Raw genomic sequence first — 22,544 nt, 5'->3', positions numbered from 1 at the left:
CTTTGGCTGGAGACTGATTTTCTATCATCATTTGCTCTCACAAATCTCCCCATATCCATGACTGTAGGGTCATTTTGCCCCATTTTCTGCAAATTCCATTGTTTTGGAAGACATATATTTTCTTCTGGGAGTGTCTACTTTAAGAATTATAACTAAGGCATCCTATATTCTTTTTATTTCTTTTTTTTTCTATCATACCTCAGGACAAGTTGATTTTCAGGTGTCTTTAACTCCTCTACCATCTTGAGGGACCACTGGAATTTATAAATTTAGAGACCATATCCAGAGCATTCAACCTGTATCAGACACACTTGGTGTTTTACAAGGATGCATGATTCAGTCATTTAATTCTATTATATTTCAAGGCGAGATTTTGGACTGGGAATTAAGATGCTAAAACTTTAGAGAACCTGACCTGCTGCCACAGGCACTTGGTGACAAGAGAAAATTTTGTAACTTTTCTCATGCCACACAGTACCCACCCAAAGCTGTAATATAAGCTGACCCCAGGCTGGGGACCTGTGCTTGTGTACTGTTATTTGTTATCATTAAGTGTGGCTGAAAATCTGACAGAATTTAAATTACTTATCTAAGCTATGAAACGGTAACCAGAGTTTATGATGCACCTATCTATGGAACGAGCCCAGATGCCTGTCAACACACAAATGGATTAAGAAAATATGGTGTGTGTGTGTGTGTGTGTGTGTGTTTATGCACATGTGCAATTGCCTTTTACTCCATAAAGAATAATGAAATTATGGCATTTGCCAGTAAATGGATGGAACTGGAGAACATCATGCAATAAACCAGATTCAGAAAATCAGAGGTTGAATGTTTTCTCTGGTATGCAGAAGCTAAAGCAAAATAAGGAGGAAGGGGGATGGTCAAATATCATAATGATATTGGAAAAATCAGGAGGTCAAGAGCAGGGGAGAAGGGGTGGTGGATAGGGGAGGAAATGCAGAATGAATTTAACAAAATCACACTTTTTGCATGTATAGATATGCCAAAGTAAATTCTACCTTTATGTATGTGTATAAAACAAAGATCAAAAATAACTTGTAAATGAGTGAAAAGAAAACCAGTAGAGGAAGAAGGGAGGAGAAGAGGGAAAGGGGGGCCCTAAGGGACTGAAATAGAATAAATCAAATTGCGTGCATGTATGATTTTGTCAAAATGAGTCAAACTATTATGTATAGCTATAATACTCTATTAAAAGTGTTTTGGGAAACGTTTATAGAGTTTTAATTTTAGTTTCTTTATACATTTGGTTGTGTTCACCCAGTAAATCTAGCTGGGCCTGGTAAACTGTTTGTTAAAATGTTTCCAATTACAATTTCTCAGATAGGTGAAAGGCTCTTTCTGTTATCTGCTTCTTTTGGAAGGAGCTTTGGTGGTTTGTGTGTTACAAGTAATTTCCCCCTTTTTGTCCAAGTTATTAAATATAATGGTAAAATTTGATCATGCTATTTGCTAAATATATAATTCGTCATTTATCTTTTCTTTTTATTTTCTGGTGAGTTTGACTAAGTGTGTTGGTTATATTCATCTTTACAATGAACCATGTTGTACTCTAATTCCTATAAATTCCAATGTAGTGATTTCAATGTGTAACAAATAAAGAACATGAATATGTATAAACATTGACCTGCAACATTATATTGAAATAACAAATCCCAATACAACATTTTTAGTAAGCTAATCAGAGGCCACACAAAAATTTGAAAATCACAATAAACTTATTTTTTCATCTTTATTGCCAACTTTTAGGAAACTAATATAGATTATTTCTATTTGTTAAATATAACAAATATAAATTATTTCTATTTTTTAAACTATTCTAATTTGTTAAATATTCTTCATATACATTAATATGTCTTTCAATAATTCTTATTATAAACTTTGGATTTCAACTTAAGAGTGAGTTTTGTTCTCTTGGACTAGGTGCTAAAACTAGGCCTCCAAAACAATGTGTCCATAATACAATAGTCTCATGCTAAATTTGTTATTCCTGTTTAGTTAGTCAATTTCATTTCATGGATTTGGAAGAAATTGTCACAGAATTTCATTTATCAATACTATATAATTTCTAGTTATATTTAAATAATTTTATAATACAGAGTTTATGTTTTGGAGCAAACTGAAGGAAGATAATGAAATACACATAGTAATCACAAAGTTTGCACAATTCTCTAAAAGAAATATTGCATTAATATAGAGTAAGAGATATAAATAGTAGTGGGCAGAGAAATTACATCATTTAAAAATTAATCAGATTCATTGGATTGTCAGGTGGATATGAGCTCTCTAGCTCCAGACGATAGCAGCTACACTTTCAATAGTCCTTTCATTTGGACAAGTAGGCATGGTTTTTGAAGAAAGCCTGTCTAGAATTTTGAAGAAAAAATAATAGATTGTGAACTTAGCATTCTATTGGTCTAATACACATGTTCCTTGCTCATGTTTTACAGAAAGCTGTTACAACAAGCATAATACCATTCTCTATAACACTTCCATGAAAATTACCTAAAAGATCCTTCTTTTGAGTGATCAAACACTGAAAAAAGTTTAAATGATAATTTCAAGCTATAAATAAAATATTTAAACTTAAATCTTGGATTTTTTAAGGTAATTATTTAGTGCAAGACAATTTTGATAATATAATAATAATTTGATAATATAATAAGATTATGTTACATGAAAAAAACAGCAGGAATATCTTTAGGACATGTGGAATACAATAATGTCAAGGCCATGTACCTCATCTTGGAAAGAAAAGAATTGATAGTTATAATTTAAGTTTTAAATATATCTTTAATTAAAATGTTTCCTTTTATCAGAACTAAAATGTAACATTTAATACTGCTTTTTAAGAATGTCCTTTGTTGGAGCCTCTGATCTTTTAAAAACTTTGTAATTTTAGCCTTTTATGTCATGTGCTGATCAAATGTGATTAACTCCCTGTGTTTCAAAATATTTGTGATCAAGTGATTGTTTAAGAGACAATAACTGACTATTTTGAACAAAGATCTAAAATATGTATTTCATTACACTATGAACTTGAGAAAACACCAATGCTCACCAAGAACAAAGCTTTTTCAGAATGACCTTTGCAGTTGGGAATAAAATGAGTTATGTGAGAAATAAAGAGGACTCCTTAGTGTAGAAATTTTTGGACACTTGATCTCTAACCTCTTTGGTGTTTACCAAATAAATGATAGGATTGAGCAAAAGTGGGATAGCTAAATAAGATTAGACAGAACATGAATATAGGCTGGAATGTGGAAACTAAAGCTGTGTGTAAAGATAAAGAAAGCAGTGTCGGAGACCAGCTCCAGGAGGTGAGGAGTCAGTGAAAGGGGGTGGAGAAACAACACAGACACCAAAGTGAAGGTGCTGAATCCCAATCTTTACTTGTGAAGTTGATCATATATACTTTTCAATTTGTCAGGCTCACAGTACTTTGTGGTTACAAAACAGGAGTCATTATTCAAAGAAACAAGGTATTACGTAGCTACAATTAGAATAGAAGAATGTACCTTGGGTTATGCATAAGCAAACATTTTTCCTTTCAGTTCCCATTTTGCTTTGAGCTGTTTCTGCTTAGTTAGCTTTTAATAATAGTTAGAAATGTCCCAAACTATTGGCGTATACCTTGACTATTCTTTCTTGACTTACTGACTGGAACCGGTGCCATGGTTACAGCAAGTGGTTAACTTGTTATTAATTTTAATCAAACAAGAGTAAGAGCACAAACCATTGTGCACAGGAACAAGAACAAGTTGCCCAGTACTAAGCACTAATCTGTCTTCTTAACATTAATTCTTCTTCTCTAGATTTTAACTTAATTTCTCAAAAACTTCCTTGACAGGAATACAGGGAGTTTTTCATTAAACATTAACAATTTACGCTCCACAGCTGAATCATTGCATTTAGAGCAAACAGATCCATTCTTTAATTGGGAAAGTCATGTTTTTTCCTTCATACTTAATGGTCATATGAGAAGTCGCAACCATACTTATTAAAGGAATACAAAAACAAACCAGCCCATTCCCAGAAACATACTGCACTCCTCCATAGGATGGACACCTTGTGCCATCCACCTCAGTAGGGCCTTGCCATTGCCTGAGTCAGGGGAGGGGCACAGCAAAGCAGGAGATGAAACTCTAAGAGGACACAGTGTGGGTGATGCAGGTATTAAAGGCCTTGAACCTAGTTTGTTTATTGGTTTACAATACTGGAGAATGAACCCAAGGGTGCTCTACTAATAAGCTATATCCTCATCCCTTTTTATAAGTTTTATTTTGAGACAGGGTCTTATTAATTTACCAAGGCTGACAGTGTACTTGAGCTACTCCTGCCTCAGCCTCCTGAGTAGTTGGGATTAAAAGCATCTACCAATGACCCCAGCTGAACCTAGTTTTCCTTGGAGGCAGCTTAAGTTATAAATATTTCAATGCAGGAGAGTATGGTGAAGAATATGGTGAATCCAAGCATATTGTAATCCACAAATAGACCACATATTTTCTTGATTTCAACAACTTCTGCTGCCAACATCACTATAGCCATGTGCTTGCAATATGAATGGGAGACCATAGTAGCCACTTATTCTGCATTTGATGAGAATGAGTCATGTACATGGAAGAAATGCCAATGCTAATCTGAATGAGAAATGGGTGATTTAAAATTGTGGCATGCCAGAGGATCAGATTGCCACAAAATGGCCCTGTGCTATGATTAGCAAAGTGCCTGACTCAATACAGTGGAGCTTGTAGATGAACCACATTTTTTAAGAGAAAGGCATCAACACATTTTTGGCAGAGGACACTAGAATATTTCTAGAATATTTAATTGGATGCAGGTACTGAGAGAAATATACGTTTCACCAAGAATTGCCAGAAAGAGCAACATAGTCTCATTAAAGCTGTACGTGGCTTTCATGATAAACAAAAACAGGGAATTACTACTAGAGAAATGATGTTCATGTCATAGAAAGAAGTCCAATCCTGAACTTCACACACCCAAAGCCAGGGATCCCAATCAGTGTCAGCACCAAGGACTGAGACTCAGCCACTGAGCTTGAGCACGTCAGCTTAGAGTTTAGAGCTCCCAGACTATTCCTTCTGATTCAAGCTGACTGTAGATATTGGGTATGTTTCTTTCGTATTCTCTTCTCAACTAGTGTGTTAATCAATTTTTCATTACATTAACAAAATACTTCAAACAATCAAATTAAAAATAGAAAGTTTTATTTTGGCTCACAGTGTCAGAGTTTGCTGTCCTTGGCCACTCGGTCCTGTTGCTTTGGGCCTGTGACTGCACATTACAACCTGGTAGGAGCACATGGCAAAGGAAACCTCTTCACCTTATGGTGGCTGGCAAGCAACAAGAGAGAGACAGAAAGGGGCTAGGATTTAGATATCTTTTTGTAGTTCACCCTTCTAATGACCTAACTTCCTTCCACTAGGTCCCAACTCTTAAAGCCTCTACCTCCTCCAAATACGAAAATGGCTGAGGACTACATCTTCAGCACATGAGTTTTGGAGAACTTTTCATCACCAAACTGTAGCCTCTGGGCGTATACATTGAATATATTTCACATGCCCTTATTCAGACATAACCACTTACTGATGAGGCAATTAAGTAGGTCCAGGAATGTGTATAGAGATAGATAATCTGTCTAAATGGTTTACCTCAGATTTTATTTCTTTTTTCTGTCTTTTGTTCTCTCTCTTTCTTCCTCCCTCTCTTCTCTTCTCTTTCTTACACACGCACACATACCCCACATGAACACAGATACTTATTTACCAACAGGCTTACACAAATTCACTCCAGAGGAAAAAGTTATATTTTTAGTAAGGTGGTCACATGCAATTTGAGTGCAAGCAGTTAAAGATTATTCTACCGAAAGTGACTTTCATTATCTGTGATAATTCGTGAATTTATTGACTATATCTTTTCATGTTCTTAATCAGAAGCATTTATTCATTCAATGAAGAGGTTAGGCAGAAGGGAACTGAAAAATTTACTACTTCAGGAAGGAGCTATATTAAGTACTGAGCCAATTAGAATTCATGAAGAAGCCTCCTTAGTCATGAAGATACATGATCTACTGTGGCAATGCTGTATGGTTAAGTGTCATTTTAAATAGACACGTAGAGTTAAAAAACTGATATGAAAATCAGGTTTTCACATTTAAATTTATAACCATAGGCTGGGGACAAATCTCATAGTAGAGCACTTGCTTAGCACAAGGCCCTGGGTACTATCCCCAGCACTGAAAAAAAATTACAACAGCAATTTGATCTGGGAAAATTTTACTTGATACAATATAGTCATAAGGTGAAAATCACTATATAGTTTTATTTCATCACAAAGATTTTCTATTATCAAATTCTGGTTAATATATATTGCCATTTTACCAGATGTATAAGAAAAAAGTGGTCTTAATATTATTTTATAAAATGTATCAGATCAACGCCAAGTAATAAACAAATTTCCAAGTAATAAACAAATCATCAGAACCAGACTAAGATATGACACAGATTTTGGATCTAATGGGAGATTTAAAAAAATACTTAAGATGTTTAGATCAATGATGGAAAAGGTAGAAAATACACAATATCAAATGGGCAATTTCAGCAGATGGAGAGAAACTATTCAAAAAATCAAATAAATTGTTAGATCAAAAAAATATGAAATAAATTACTCAGAGGTAGAAAAGGCCTTTGAGAAACTTGTAATAAGGAAAGAATTTGTAAGTTTGAAAATAGGGCTACTGAAGGAAACATAATAAGAACAGGTGAAATAAAAGAAAAGAGAAGGAAGACGAAAATGAGAAAAAAAGAAAGGAAGGAGAAGGTAGAAAGGAGGAATGGAGGAGAACAAAAGAACATTAAAGAGCTGTTCATATCTACCATATGGTTAGGGAAACAACTTGGACTCTAGAAGGGAAAAAAGGCTAAATGGGGTAGAAGAAACATTTGAAAAATAATTTCCAAATATGTTTCTTCAAAATTAATAATAGGAACTAACCATATACTCAAAAAGCTCAAAAGAGGATAGATGTTAATAATAGTAAATGTACAAACCACAGACAAAGGTTTATTGAATTGAAATAAAACAACATTATAATATTAAAAGAATACAGATATAAAAGAAGACATACTTGAAAGAAAGCAAACAACATGAGACTACAGGATATTTGAAACTGTGCCAAATTGGATGATGAATAGCCATCTTTAAAATACTGGAGGATAAAAAAAAAGTAGTCATTTGAATATTGTACAATGCAAATATATATTTCATAACTCAAAACCAAATGAAAATTCCTGAGAAAAGCAAGAAAGGAGGTGACGTTTTTGGTCCATAAATATGTACAAGAAATGTGAACGAAGATCTTCACACAGAAATAATATGAGACATAAATACAGATCTATAGAGAGGAAAGAATGGGCAACTGGATGTGTTCAGATTCCACCTTGTTTAGTTTCTCTCATTTAACTTTTATGTAATAAAAAGTTAGATTACTCCAACCTTTTCTTTAGGGATTTTATGACCAAATGTACCTATGTGAAGGCACAAGATTGGTACCAAAGAAAAAAGTTATCTATGTATTTTACATTCTCTTGAGGGTGATCACAGCCCTGGTGACAATTCAAAATAATTGAGCATGCATTGTTTTTTTTTTCAGAATTGAACAGAGACTCCCAGAAGTTGAGCCTCTAATCTAAATCCCTTGTGCCCGTTCAATTACTGTTTCTTCATAAAACTCCCTAAAATTCTGAGATACTCATTACTCCCATTGCAAGTTCCAAGTCTAAAAAAAGGGTTACCTATAAAGAAAAATGAAGAGGGTCTCTCTACTACTGCTTATGGAATTGTTTCATATATTATTTTCTTCACCAATGAAGGTCAACATTATTGGAAATTCTTACATCACAAACCTGTATTATTAAATAGTTCTTCGGGAGAAGTTTCCATCTTCTACTCATGTCTGCTCTCTCTCACTCCCACCTCAATAGTTCAACATTTGTTCTCACTGGCGTTCCTGGTCTAGAAAATTACTCCCTCTGGCTCTCCATCCCCTTCTCCTCCATCTATGCTATGGTGTTCCTGGGAAACTGCATGATCCTCCATGTGATCAGGACTGAGCCAAGCTTGCACCAGCCCATGTTCTACTTCCTGGCCATGCTGGCCTTCACAGACCTTTGCATGGGACTGTCCACTGTGTACACGGTGCTGGGTGTCCTTTATGGGTTTATGCAAGAGATCAGCCTGGATTTCTGCATTGCTCAGTCCTATTTCATTCATGGTCTGTCCTTCATGGAGTCCTCTGTCCTCCTGGCTATGGCCTTTGACCGCTACATTGCCATTTCCAACCCTCTACGCTATTCTTCCATCCTAACCAATGACAAAATCATGAAAATTGGGGTGGCAATCTCATGTAGGAGTTCTTTACTCATTCCACCAGTCATCATCCGCCTGAAGTTCTTGAAATACTGCCGTCCTCACATCCTCTCTCACTCTTTCTGCCTCCACCAAGACTTAATTCGAATGGCCTGTTCAGACATCCACTTCAACAGCATCTATGGTCTGGCTTTGGTGATCAGCAACCTCTTGTTAGATGCTGTGCTCATCATAATCTCCTACATTATGATCTTGCAGACTGTCTTAGCTATTGCATCTCGGGAGGAGAGAATGAAGTCCTTGCAGACCTGTGTGTCTCACATCTGTGCTGTTTTGATTTTCTACATCCCAATCATTGGTCTGACCATGGTTCATCGCTTTGGCAAACACCTCTCTCCACTGGTTCATGTCCTCATGGGCAACATCTATATCCTTTTCCCACCCTTGATGAACCCCATTATTTACAGCATCAAGACCCAACAGATACGAAGAAGAGTGCAGAGATTGTTCTCTTCAAAAGCCATCTGAGTCTTGAGCTGCAATGTGAATGTATTTAAAAATCAACAAGTTAAGCAGGTGACTATCAGTAAGTTATTCAAAATAGATATATTAACTTCTGTTTTAATGATGGTTAACATGTTACAAATGCATTTCTGTCTCTTATTCCATTGCCATCATAATTCAGGGAAATTTCCATGTATAAAATAACAAAACATTTTAAAAATCACAATGCATGTATACAATGGAACTGTGAATCATATTAATGTCTTAGGCAGATTTGATAGTATTCTATAACTTATTAGGACCAGTTGAGTGAGTGTATTTTTGGAATATTCCCATGATAAATATGGTAATTTTGGTGAATAACCCATCTAGAAATTACTAAAATATTAATATTACCTTTTTTTCTTTTTACTAGTCTAAGTAATATATTTATTGTTTGTCTGTGGTTCCTACACCAAGTTGAGTCACAATATCCTATAACAGAGAAATCACCAAAGGAAGATTGGACTTTTTAATCATTTCAAGAGTGATGAAACAACCAAAGAAATAATCTTGCTGCTAGAATATCCACTAACACATCATTCAATATCCCCATCCTATGAATAGTAATAGCTGGAGATATGAAAAGCCAGTACATGCCAGAATGGAAAGAAATAGGCATTCATAATTAGTTTCTTATTACTAATAATTATACCAATAACAAGTACCATTATAAGACTATTTGAATCACTTGAAAATGTGTACTTAAATTCCTTAGCTTTGTTTTATTTCATCCGAGTTCCCTCAAAGTACCTAGATCAATAACATGATGAAGTAACATATTACCTATTTCATCTAGTAATACTCTGAAGTTGATATTGTTTTCTATTGTATTGTTGTATTTTATTTTTATTTTTTTAGATTTTTTTAGGGGGCCACAATATCTTTATTTTACATTTATGTGGTGCTGAGGATCAAACCCAATGCCTCGTGCATGCTAGGCGAGCACTCCACCACTGAGCCACAACCCCAGCCCAGCCACAACCCCAGTCCATGTATTTTAAATATTCTTACAGATTAGATGACATGCCAAAGTTTTAGGAACTATTACTACATGATGGAATTTGGACATAGTGTCTATTTTTGTTTGTTTCAAAATATGTGACAACTGTTTTCTGCTTTCCTTTTGTGTTTCTTTTAATGTGAAGTATTTAACTGGTAGGTGACCATCATAAAGCATTCATACATTTAAAAAGTACAAAAACTTACTAAAAAATTAGGGATTTTAATAAAGTGTAAATATTTAGACCTGTATGTACTAATTTCCTCAAAATAGTATTTCTAAAATGATATGTACATAATTCATTTAATATTTTATAAGCAGCCTTATTGAGGTAAGAGTAATTCAGTTGGTAGATGTACGTGCACAGTTTGATGGGCTTTGAAAAATCTGTATAGTCACACAATCAGGATATAGAATATTTCCATCACTCAAAAGTGCCCTCATGCCAGATGCAAGTGGTGCACACCTATAATCCTAGCAACTGGGAAGGCTGAGGCAGGAGGATCATGAGTTCAAAGGCAGCCTTAACAATGTCGAGGCACTAAGCAACTCAGTGAGACCCTATCTCTAAATAAAAAACAAAATAGGGCTGAGGATGTGGCTCAGTGGTCGAGTACCCCTGAGTTCAATCACAGGTACAAAAAAAAGTGCCCTCACACCTGTTTTTGGTACATCGTCTTCAATAACCTAGAAAACCTTGATTTCCAGGTTGCTAGTTATCTAATTTCTGTCTTATAAATATGCCTTTAAAAGATAGTCATTTAAATTAACTAGTAGCAAATATAATCTTTACTATGTTTATTATTTCATTTATAATAATATTTTGAGATTCATTCTTATTGTTGCTTATAGCCATAGTTAATTTCTTATTTGTTGTTAATATACCATTGTAGCATTTATAGGAAACTATTTATTCATCAGTTGGTGTCCATTGTACTGTTTGTTATTTTGATTTTGAATAAAGTTACTATAAATATTATACCATATGATTATAAAACATTTCCCCACATTTGGTATTTTTCTTTATTGTTATATGAGTTCAACATCCACCACAGCAAAAATTATCATAGTCTTCAAAATAAAATTATTTTATGTTACCTATTACATGCCATACTACTTAGAAACACCATTAGTGACTCTAATTATCAATCTCCACAGCAAATCTGTGGGTAAATAATAAGCATTCAATTTTATTTCTAAGAATATTTAGGAAAAAATGTATTTTAGATTACTAGAAAATAATTGGGGGACGATATGGTTTCAGAGTCTAAAAGCTATCTCCCCTTTGTTCTACATGTATATTCACAGTGGCATTCACGTTATAAGGTAAGAATTTTAAATTGTATATTGACATACATGTTTATTTTCAAGGGAGTTACCAGCCCACGACATTATGTAATAGATAACATTTTCCTCAGCCATTATCATGTATTACATTCCTACACACTAGGCTTTGCACTTTAAGCTCTACAGATAGGTGTGGGAAGTTTTTGTTCATTTGTTTTTCTATTGTTATCAAGTGACCCTATTTATGATAATAATTGTCTACACTACTAACCTTCCACTTAAAGGTAAGTTTATGCTACTGAGCTTAAGACAGATCCTTGCTGTGGTTTAGCAAAAAAACATTTGAATAACCTGTCAACCTAAAGTTGATCCTCTGTGCTAGACTATTCCTCTCCTCCTCTGTTCTCTGACCCTCACTTCCACACGCATCCCCTATCACCCACTTTAAAGAGTACCCTGATATGCATTTGAGGACTCAGTGAGAGACTGGGGCCATCCTCTGGCATGTTATATCACCTGGATGACCCATGCAAGATCCCACCTCCCTCCTGAATTTGTATGGAGCTTTATCCTTTCAACATCTTCTCTTTGATTTTGACTGATTATTTCTCTAGGATACATTTACCAATCCTGTCCGTAATCTTGATACAGACTCTTGGAGTGCTGAAACCGGATCTACTTTCTCTTATGCGATTAAATATTTTTTAATGGTCCTTGGTCACAGCATCCTTTGCCCCATGTAGACATAGCCAAGAAAGTATCTATGTTGAAAACTTCACAAGAGCATTTGCCCTGATTTGTGTTCCCTGCAATGCTGTAAATAACTACTAGATCCCTTTGCCCAGCAGCACTTTCACTGTTTGCTGTTGTTGTTCTTTATAGTTATACATAACAGTAAAGTCAATTTTGACATATTTATACAAACAGGGAGTATATCTTACTGTCATAAGACCCCTACTGAACATGTCCTGTGGCCATTTGCTCTCCAATGGATTAAGACTTGACACAAGAAAATTTCCTTAAGGTATTTAAGCAGGAAATGGGGTACTAGTGTCTCTCTGTTTTAAGTTTTATTCTCAAAGCACACTGGATTTCTGTGTTTTTGTACCCTTACAATTTAAATGAGGACTGGAAAATGTACAGCTGAAACAGGCCTTGAAGACCATGTTTTCTTTATTACCCTTTACCAATATGTGTCTCTCCCAATGTGATGCTGAAAGAGTTCTGCTGCTTTGTGTGTGTTTGTGTGTGTGTGTGTGTTTAAAAGAAATTTACTTTCAAGCCTCTTTTTTCTCTATCTTTTTTCTACTTGTCACTTTCTGATAGAAGCACCTGATGACAGTTAGGCTTTAAAGGAAAAAAATGAATAATCATCCAAAAGGTACAATATATTTACATTTCAAAAAATTCAGCATATATAATTTATATTTTGTAAATGTGTAATATATACATACATATACATATGAGTATGTGTATCTCTGTATTAAACTATATCTGTCCTGATAATATGTCACAATATTGGCAACTTCTACTCATAATATAATGCTAATTCATTCTTGGCATATATTAAGCATTTTTTTCCATTTTAGTACTTTTAAAACAACTTCTAATCCCAACTGATCTTGCAAATGTACAAACTAAATATGATTGCTATATTTATAATTGCTTAATAATATTTATAAAACATTTATTATTTTCTAGACACTTCTATAAGTGTTTTATATATACTTCCTTACTGTAGAATAAATGAGCACATAGATAATTTTCCAAAATCTCTATAAATAGAAGCATTGGAGCAGAGATTTATTATGGAAATCTGACTTCAGAGGCTATGCTCTTTATCATAAGCTTACATTTTGTCCTAATACATAAATATTTATTTCCTGATAAACTACATTAAAATGATTGCACTGAATAAAATTAAGTTGCATGAGTCTCCATAAGTTTATCTTTGCTCCTATATGACATCTGTACTATTTAGTTTTGTAATTTCCACTTTCACTTCTTGATTCCTATAACAGTATCTTTTCTGGAATACACTTCCCCAGTTTCCACCTGACATGCCTAAAGTAGGCTCTAAACTTCACTTAAAGTGGCAGGACATCCACATGTTGAGCACTTTTAAATAAAGTACTGTATTGGGATTCCAAAGGAAGGACAAGAGATGATCTGATTCATCAAGATCCTAAAACAATAGTTACATAATCCTGGGATCCATTAACAGGTCTTATTCCTTTTTTCTAATTCTCTGCCGACTTTTCTGGAGCTAGTATTTCCACTTGGAAAATTAAACCTCCTAGACCATCTTTGGCTGGGACCTGATTCTCTCACTCATCATTAGATCTCACAGCCCTCCCACATCCACAGTTGCAGCAGCATTCCTCCCCTCTCTCTGCAAATCCCATTGTTTTAAAGACATAATATTGCATCTGGGAGCAGCCTCTCCAAGAATTATTGCCTCTAGAGCGAGTGGTCTATTTCTTTTAACTTGGCCACTCGTTCAAACTAATATACTCTTATTTGCTTCTTTCTACTTTTTAATATGTGGATCAGCTCATTTCCAGGTATCTTTAGCCCCTTACCATCCTGGAAGATCACCTTGGATTTAGTAATTTACAGACAACATCAAGAGATTATGCCTGTACCAGACACGCTTGATGTTTCACAAGAAACATTCATGCTTCACTCATTCTATTCTGTCTTCAAGTATAGAAATATTGATGAGGTTTTGGGGCTAAGCATTAAGATGTCATGGCTTTGGAGAATTTTACCTTCTTCCGTAGGCTCTTCGTAACAAAGAAAGTTTCTGTAACATTTCTTCTGTCATGTAGGCAATGGTGCAGTAACCATACAAAGCTATCATGTAAACTTATTTAATGCTCCAGGAAGCTTGCACTTGTGAAATTATTCTTTATCTTATTAGGTGTGTTTGAAAACCTGACAGAATTTATATTTCTGAACTGTATGTTATGTATGAAGTAGGGATTGGAGCTTATCATGTGTCGATCTACACAGTAAGACATCTCCAAGCACTTGAAAAATGGAGACTCTCCAAGACAGTGATAAGCACAGAAAAGCTCCAAGTATTATTTTGGCCTCAGATACAAACAGTTAAGGACTAGATTTGCACTATATGTGGAGAGAAAGTTTCATTTGTGAAATAAATTGCCAGTAGTTTTCTTATCTTATAACAACATTGTCTCCGTTTGTATCTGGGTAAAGCTGCCCACATGAAATGATCTTGAAAGTATTTTCTTCTATAACATTTTTTTAGAAACATTTACTTGGCTTTCATTTTATTTTTTTTTCTCCTACATACTTGATTATATTCACCTTGTAAATCTAACTGGGTATGGAAATGTTTTGTTAAAATGTTTCTAATTGCAATTTTTTCTTTCTTTAATAATTTATTTGGAAAATGAATTATAATGAGTCTTTGCTTTACATAATTTGTATTAATTTAATTTTTATATATTCAAACCATTTCTTATTTTTCATGGTCCCATTTTGCATATATTTCTGTTTAACTGTCACTATACAAAATGAGTACTTATTTAGTATCAGTCTAGCTCAGAAGACAGTGTTCTTCATCTTCCCTCACGAATTACCTTCCTCCACTTATTCTCTTCCACCTACTCTGCTTCTTTCTCCCATTTATTTCTTCTACTTTGTGTTTGTATACTTCCTTTCTCTTCATTTTCCTTTTTACTCAAACTAGATTATTACTAGATAAAATGAAAGTAGTTAATAGAAAATGAAGTTGTTTTCTTTTTAAATAAATGAGTTGGCAAGCACATATACAGTAGGTAAATAAGTTAATGAATATTTTAAAGTTCTCTCTGTGCATAGCACTATGCTAGACAAGGAAACAAATATAAGCCATAAATATAATTTTTCGAATTTAACTCATTCTCTTTTGTGGACCCATAGCTTGGACATAAATAACCACCTGTTAAAACATATCAGGATAAGAATTATGGGAGATATTCAATCACATGTCTCTATCAACATAAAGTAAATGGTATCTTTAGGAGGACAGGGCAAATATACATGAAGCTATAGTCATTAAGTTGCTCAGCAGAAAAATGTTATGGTTTCAAAAGAAAGCTTGTTTTGGGGGAAAAAAGTAAAAAGCTTAAATCAGCAAAGTAAATCACCATAAATATCAAGCCATTTAGCATTTGAAGTCTTATATACTTGAGAAAATATGACTGGACATATAGATTGTGACCTTGAGGATTCAGAAATTTGAAGGCAAACTAAAAGCTTTGGTTTAGCTCACTATGCTAAGAAGATATATTATTCAATAATATTTAATAATTTTCTAATATTTTTAAAATCTTAAGAAAAACATAATATGATCAAAAATTAAGCTTCATCTTTTCAAAGCAGTCTTTGCAAATATATGATATGCCTATTTTTTTTCATTTATACTCCTAGACAATTCCTAATTACGTATTTTGTTTTTCTTCACTAATAAATTTTAAGTTTTATGATATCTATGAGCATATTTTCAGCATCTAGCATATTTTATTGAGAAATATCATTTAAAAGGCAGCAAGATTGATGTGAAAGAAGAAAAGCTAAATGGAATTGCTTGATAGACCAGAGCAGAACCAGAATTGTGGCCTTAACAGTGAAAATGGGATAGCATAGAAGTGGATGTGAATCAATAAATACCTTAAATGAAGTATCCTGTGTCACAGGTGAATTAGGGATGAATAAAAGCAATGACATAACTTTCACAAATTGAGTTAAATAGTGATGCCACTAACCAACATAAGGAATAGAGTAAGAAATGTAGGATTCAAAGAAAGTAGAAGCCATTGTTTAGAAAAAATAAATTCATCATATGTCTTAAAATATAAAAGGAAATAAATCTGCTAAATTGTATCAAACCTGCATAGTGCACTGAAAAGGACTGGACCAGCTTAAGTCTGTCTGAGTGACAGCCTCAGCTCTGTCATCAACCACCTGTGATGTTGATTGATGGATGTCATCACTCTGAACGCTATCCATTCAGGCTGGAGCAGAACTAACTTGTCTCTACATTCTTTCCCACATACAAACATCTAAAATTCCATCATGGATCTGGAGCTCACAGCGGGGAAAAAAAGTGGATAGAATATTGAATTGTATTTTTTAGTTATACTATATAACATTCTCTTAGGTTCAAAAAGAAAGAAGAAAAATGAGTCACATATGGACATTAAATATCTTCTTTAATAGCTGTATATATAGCACATAGACTAGTTGATAACAGTGTTAGCTCTTGATAATAAGCTGGACTGTTTAATTCAAAGGACCCATGTTACTCAACTTGTTAAACTAACTTTCAAGAAGATTCTATGAGCTGTGTTCTGTGTTAACCATTTTATATAATTTAATCTTAATGAACTACTACTTAGTTAAAATAAGAATCCAACTACATGGTTACTGATATGACTTTCATTTCATGCATTATAAAATTATAGCATGAACAGGTTAGGGTCACAGAGCCCAATGTCACAGAGCTAAGCAGAGATTCAAACTCAGATTTCAGATTCTAATGCACTGCTTCATTTATCATTCACAAGCAATCCCTTCTTCAAAATTCTTCTCTCTTGTTTTCCTTGACCCTATTAAACTATTGTCTTCCTACTATGTTATTCACAGTTCTGAGTCTTTTGAGCCTTTTTCCAGGGCTATTATTCTTACTTCCATTATATTCTTTTTCCTCCCTTCATTTTCTTTCCCTCCTTCTCCTCTTCCTTCTTATTCAATTTTACTTCCCAATTGTTATGTGAAAATAGATGTGAATTAATATATTAAATCTTCTGTTATGGGCCAGGCTATATGGGCAATGACCAAACAGACTCCATTTACCCTAAGTCTCCATATCATGTAAGAAATGCTTTTCCCATGGGAAAGCCCCGCCTCTTTACCCATTAATAGTTACCTAGCATAGCATACTTGGCAACACAAAATAGCAATTTTTATTCAATGTAAAGTTGTTCTCTTTGCTATCCATTTTTCTTGAACAATGCACCTTGTCAGAGATTGATTGTCTGGACATTAGTAACAATTCTCTAACTTGTACTCAACTAGGGTCATTTTGACCCACTTCCCTTCTGCTTGCTTGCTGCTGTGCCAACCTGAAAAGTCCTATGGGAAATATCAATGTACCCATTGCCTTGTCTCACTAACTGCCCAGTCCAGCTTCTCTACCTGCTTGCTTACAGCTACATCAACCCTGGTGTAGTTTTTGCCTTTAAATATCCTGAAATTCTCAAGCTTGGGGCTATTCCTTGCAGAGACAGTTATGGGTCCTTTTGGGGAGCAGTGGCTGGCTGGTTAACTAAATAAAGACTTTTCAATTTGGACAAAATTGGGACTTGGTGTGTTTTCTGAGTGACTTGCCCCACAACACTTCATCAATATTGACTTTAATTTTAAGAAATAGTGAAGGGAAAGTCTTATTACATTGAGAAGTGTTGGTTGTGTGACCGCTGAAAACTTCAGTGGATAGGAGATTGTTGAGAAGATTGGCACTGATGTAAGGAACATGGTAACTGGGAGGATCAAAAGGTATTGGCATGTTTTCTTTTCAGTGCATAGGAAATTACTACATTGTGTTGATTTTTCTGAAGAGTGTGGTATGAAGAAAACTTGGAAGCAAGGAGGTAAATGGATAACTTTTGGAATTAAGCTTCCATCATGATAAAAGATCATTCAATGTGGTTATTATTTTGTTACTCTGTTTCTTCCTTTGAGCCAAAATGGAGTCTGAAAATGAATTTAAAAGTTATTTTTTAATGCCAAGGGCTGTTACCTTTATCAACTAGATTATCTGCTAGAGATACGTTAAAATGTATGCACTGGAAAATTTTTTAAGTCTCACATTTGACTCAAATCTGTATAATACAATAAAAGTAAATGCCTATTAAAGAGTACCAAAGTTCATTCATTCATTCAAGAAAGAAAGAAAGAGAGAGAGGGCTGGGAATGAAATATAGTTTGAAGTTTAGTGGTAGAATATTTGCCTAGCATATAAGGACCCTGGTTAAAATCCCAGTACCAGAGGAAGAGAGAGAAAGAGGAGAGAGAGATATGGAAGAAATACCAATGAGAAAAAAAAAGTATGTGAAGTACAAAGTAAGGATGAACAAACTATTGTGACTTGTGAGGGCTTTTCTTTTGTTTTCCTTGATCCTATTAAAGATGAGATGAGATAGAAGAAATTTCTAGAAGAGACCTAAGGGGACCCTGTGAGACAGAGAACCTGCATATGTTGAACTAAGGATAAACTGATTTTTCAAGAGGAAAGTTCAGTTTTCTGAGGTCAAGAAATAGTGAAACAGAAATAGAAATAGGAGGGGCACAGTTATCCAGCAATTAAAGGAGCATTCTGAGTAGATGCAAAAGGTATTCCCCAAGTTGAAAGCAATGCCAAAGAACCAAGAAAGAACAGGTTTGGTCCAACTAATTTTCTCCTCTTTATCTAATTCTCATCAGGTAACTTTCTGTTCCTGTTTCTGCCAAACTTTCTTTTCTCTGATTTCTCTGATTTGCAGTCACATTTCCCCACTCATCATCTTCTCTATTGCTCACTCTGAATTATCTTTCCTCTCCAAAGTACTGACTACACTGATTTTAAATGAATGTATATTAATATATCAAAATCAACCCTAGAGAAAAACAGAAATGACCACAGAAACTAGCTTAGATATCTACTAGACCAACATTCATAAAATAACCAGAAATGGCATAGTCCCCAATGTGGGATTTCTTTCTCACCTTCAGTTGTTCACCTCTGATCTAGGAATCATCCATACCTTCCATATCTTCTTCTAATTCATATGATTTCTCCTTTATCTCTAATAATCAATATTTATCTCACTAAAGTAACAGCCTGCTACAACTTTGGGATTATACTAAATCCACAACACTGGCAGAGGAAGCCATAAATAATTGGGAATAACCAAATTGAGAAACTGATAATCCTCATGCAGTCTATTGTCCACGTGCTTTTTACTTACCAAGACTGAAATTTTCACTTAATACTCTCCTTTGGCATTTCCTTTTTAATCCTATTTATATTTCTCATAAATTTGCCTTTTTTTTAAAGAGAGAGAGAGAGAGAGAATTTCTAATATTCATCCTTTAGTCCTCGGCAGACACAACATCTTTGTTTGTATGTGGTGCTGAGGATGGAACCCAGGCCGCACGCATGCCAGGCAAGCGCGCTACCACTTGAGCCACATCCTCAGCCCCTAACCTTGCCTTTTAATTATGAGAAACTGACTTCCACTTCCATCACACACCTGTTCCTATTTCTGTTTTGAATAAAGGGAGGCAAACTCCTTTCTGCACTAATTTTTCATAGACATCTTTAATTAGAAAGCTGAAAGTAATAAAAGAAACCAATCAGGAGCCCATGAAGCACAATCTAACAGAATATCAGGAATCTCTCTTCACTTTAAGGAAGTCTAAACTGTGATTGATAGTGATCGGAACAGCAAACCCCAAGTTCTTGTCCTGTTTATTATCAGTTTGTAAATGCTCATCTTTCACATTCTAGTATAATTTTTCCTTATGGAGACTGGCTGTTATCAAAGTTAAAACTACACTTAAATGAAACCTCCATTAGCTTAAAGGAATATGCACTAGTTGGGTAATCAGAAATGACCATCAATAACAAGTATCAATTCAACAGCATGGAATAGGACTCCATCCCAGCCTTGGATCAGCTGAACCCACTGCCAGGGGCAGTTTCTGTAACAGGGGGAGGCATGGCAGGGAAAACATCACAGTCCCTTTCCTCTGAATCAGGAGTTTGCTTAATCTGAAACCTGAGGGCCATGGGATTGAGTTTCTGCAGGATGCTTTGCCTCTGCATAGTCTAGGACACATCCTATAGATTTATTTAAAAGCAAACTCCTGAAAGAAGAATTTTGCATCTAACTCAATTGTTCTTTGCAGGCCAATGTATATTCTTTGGAGATAAAAGCTTTTAAGATTACAGGAGCATTTGAGCAGAATTTAAGATTAGAAATCATTTGACTGAGAGAGACAGTTTTCAATGTATGGGATGGGTGCTTGTACCACTTTATCCACATCTCTTACTTCAGTTGCCCCTCTAATAATTCAATCAGCTGAGGTTTTCATCATATTGGTGGTTTTTCTCTTTGTAGTATAATGGTGTGGATTTGTTTCCCAGGGAATGGGATGAGAGATGATGCTTAGAACAAAGCAGTATTCAATGCCAGCCTGGAAGGAGTGTGGAGATGAGAAGTATGACAGCCTCAAACCGAGATGTAACAGCTGCATCGTCATAGCCAGGCCTTAACTGAGATTTTTAGTAGCCTTAGTAAAGCTACCCTGAACCAAAGTAGGGGGTGAGTCAACATCATCAATGTATTCATTTTTATACTTGGCAGGAGATATGCTAAAGAAAATTTGGCAATGGGTGTATCTCATGATCCACAGAAATGTTAAGCAATAAAGATAGTGCTCTGTGACAGTTCTTCCTTTCAGTGTCTCAAAATTTTTAGATGAAAAACATGTCAACACATAGCGGCTTAACATTGACTCAATTGAATATATTGTTTTGGCTCTTGTAGAAGGACTAACCAGGTCCTACTAGTCACTCCAAGGCCTGGGCAGTGACAGACAAGCACACTTATTTATAGTTTTCATTGAGCCAAAGTAGGTAATGGTGGTCTGTGAATCAGGCTCAGCTCTGATTCTGACTTATGATCTATGTCCTGGGCACCAATCTTTGTACACCTTGCCCATCATCCCCCTTTCCCTAACCTTTCACCCCTTGAATATTCTTAACCTTTGTTCTGAAGGTCCATTTAATTTTGTAGGAGACAGTATTACTTTAAAGGCATAAGCAGAGAACACTTAGTCTAGGACTAATCACTTCCCATTAAAGGACTGTTTTTCCATGTACTGTACTCAGTTCCCTAAGAATTATGAGGCATTCCAGTATGCTTGGGAAAAGGTACTTATTCAGGCCATGTTGATCACTGGGCTTGTTTCCTTTTATACTTTGGGATGTCAGAGGGGGCTTTGTTTGTTTGTTTTTGTTTTGACCCCAGATACTTTTCTCACATGCATGCAACCATGAATGACTGGGTGCATTTCTACAGATCCCTTTGTCTGTGAAGCTCTCTCTCACCCACTCCTATGAACTCAATACTTTGGTTCCCTTCATTCCTCAGCAATGAATTGTCATCTCTGTGGGTTTATAGGCTCTGTCTAGGTTCCCCCTTCATTTACCTTGACCTAAAACCTCAAAGCAGGGAGATGCAGTGATTGTAACTCTTAGCATGTTTGCTTCCCTATTTCTAAGAGATTATAGTACTTTGTTGCCAGATATTCATTATTTTGAAAACAGTTTCTTCATTTATTCATTATTTATATACTTTTACTGTTTTAGGTGGAAGATATACAACCCTTCTCCATGACTAAAACTGGAAGTCCCCATTTATTCCTTATTCATTAATCAAACATTGATTCCCGTTTATATACCAGACTGTCTTAGGCATTTGGGATAACATAGGAAATAAATCATAAAACTTTGAAAAGAATGGGAAAAATTACAATAGGAAATATATAATAAATCTTGAAAAGTGCATTCGTGGGGTTGGGGGATTTCAACCAACAGCCTGATAAGGAAAAAAGAACAGAAAAATAAAACATTTAATGAGACCACACTCATTCAGACTAACTGGACCTATGTTCATCAAAAAATGTACAGCATTGCAATATTTTAAAACTGTATAATAATGATAGTGGGCACTTATAACAGCAGGTTAAAAAAGAGACTATTTCTAATTCTCAACTTCACAGAAAGAAAGTTAAGAATCACAGTTCAAAATTATTTACCTCACAAATGGCCCAAAACCTGGACATTAATGAATCATTTATCAGGAGCAATTATTTGTAAAGCAGAACTCATCACATGTTTGTGATGGACAGTAGAGGAACAAGGGGTCTCATGCTTGAATTATGATAAATGGTAAGAGCTCTGTAGTATTGAGAGAAGAAACTTTAGCATGGCTTGTCTCTAAGTAATTTGTTTTTGTGGCATCTCATTTGTGTCACATTAAAACCACAATCTCAAGGGAATATTTAAAAAATATCCCTCTGGCACCTTCCATCTGTAATTCTCTACTGATTATAATCACTTAAGTGTCAGACAGACACCTCTATCAAAGGTTTTTAGCAACTCCTAACAATGCACCTTTTCATCACCTGAGCCAAAGAGGGTGCGACTGAAAGAGAACTGTGCTGCTGAACTCATTTACCAACT

The 22,544-nt window shown here is 35.0% G+C and overlaps 1 protein-coding gene across 1 annotated transcript; it reads left to right on the top strand.

Moving 5' to 3' along the window:
• Nucleotides 1-7,992: 7,992 nt before the first annotated feature.
• On the top strand, nt 7,993-8,937 carry LOC107157196 (olfactory receptor 51V1-like). Its single transcript, XM_015503524.1, has one exon. It carries the CDS (start codon nt 7,993-7,995, stop codon nt 8,935-8,937), a length of 945 nt encoding a protein of 314 aa, XP_015359010.1.
• Nucleotides 8,938-22,544: the final 13,607 nt, after the last annotated feature.

The sequence above is a fragment of the Marmota marmota genome, unplaced genomic scaffold (assembly GCF_001458135.2).
Source record: "Marmota marmota marmota unplaced genomic scaffold, marMar, whole genome shotgun sequence".
In the NCBI taxonomy this organism is placed as follows: Eukaryota; Metazoa; Chordata; class Mammalia; order Rodentia; family Sciuridae; genus Marmota; species Marmota marmota.
This window is presented reverse-complemented; position numbering and strand designations above follow the sequence as displayed.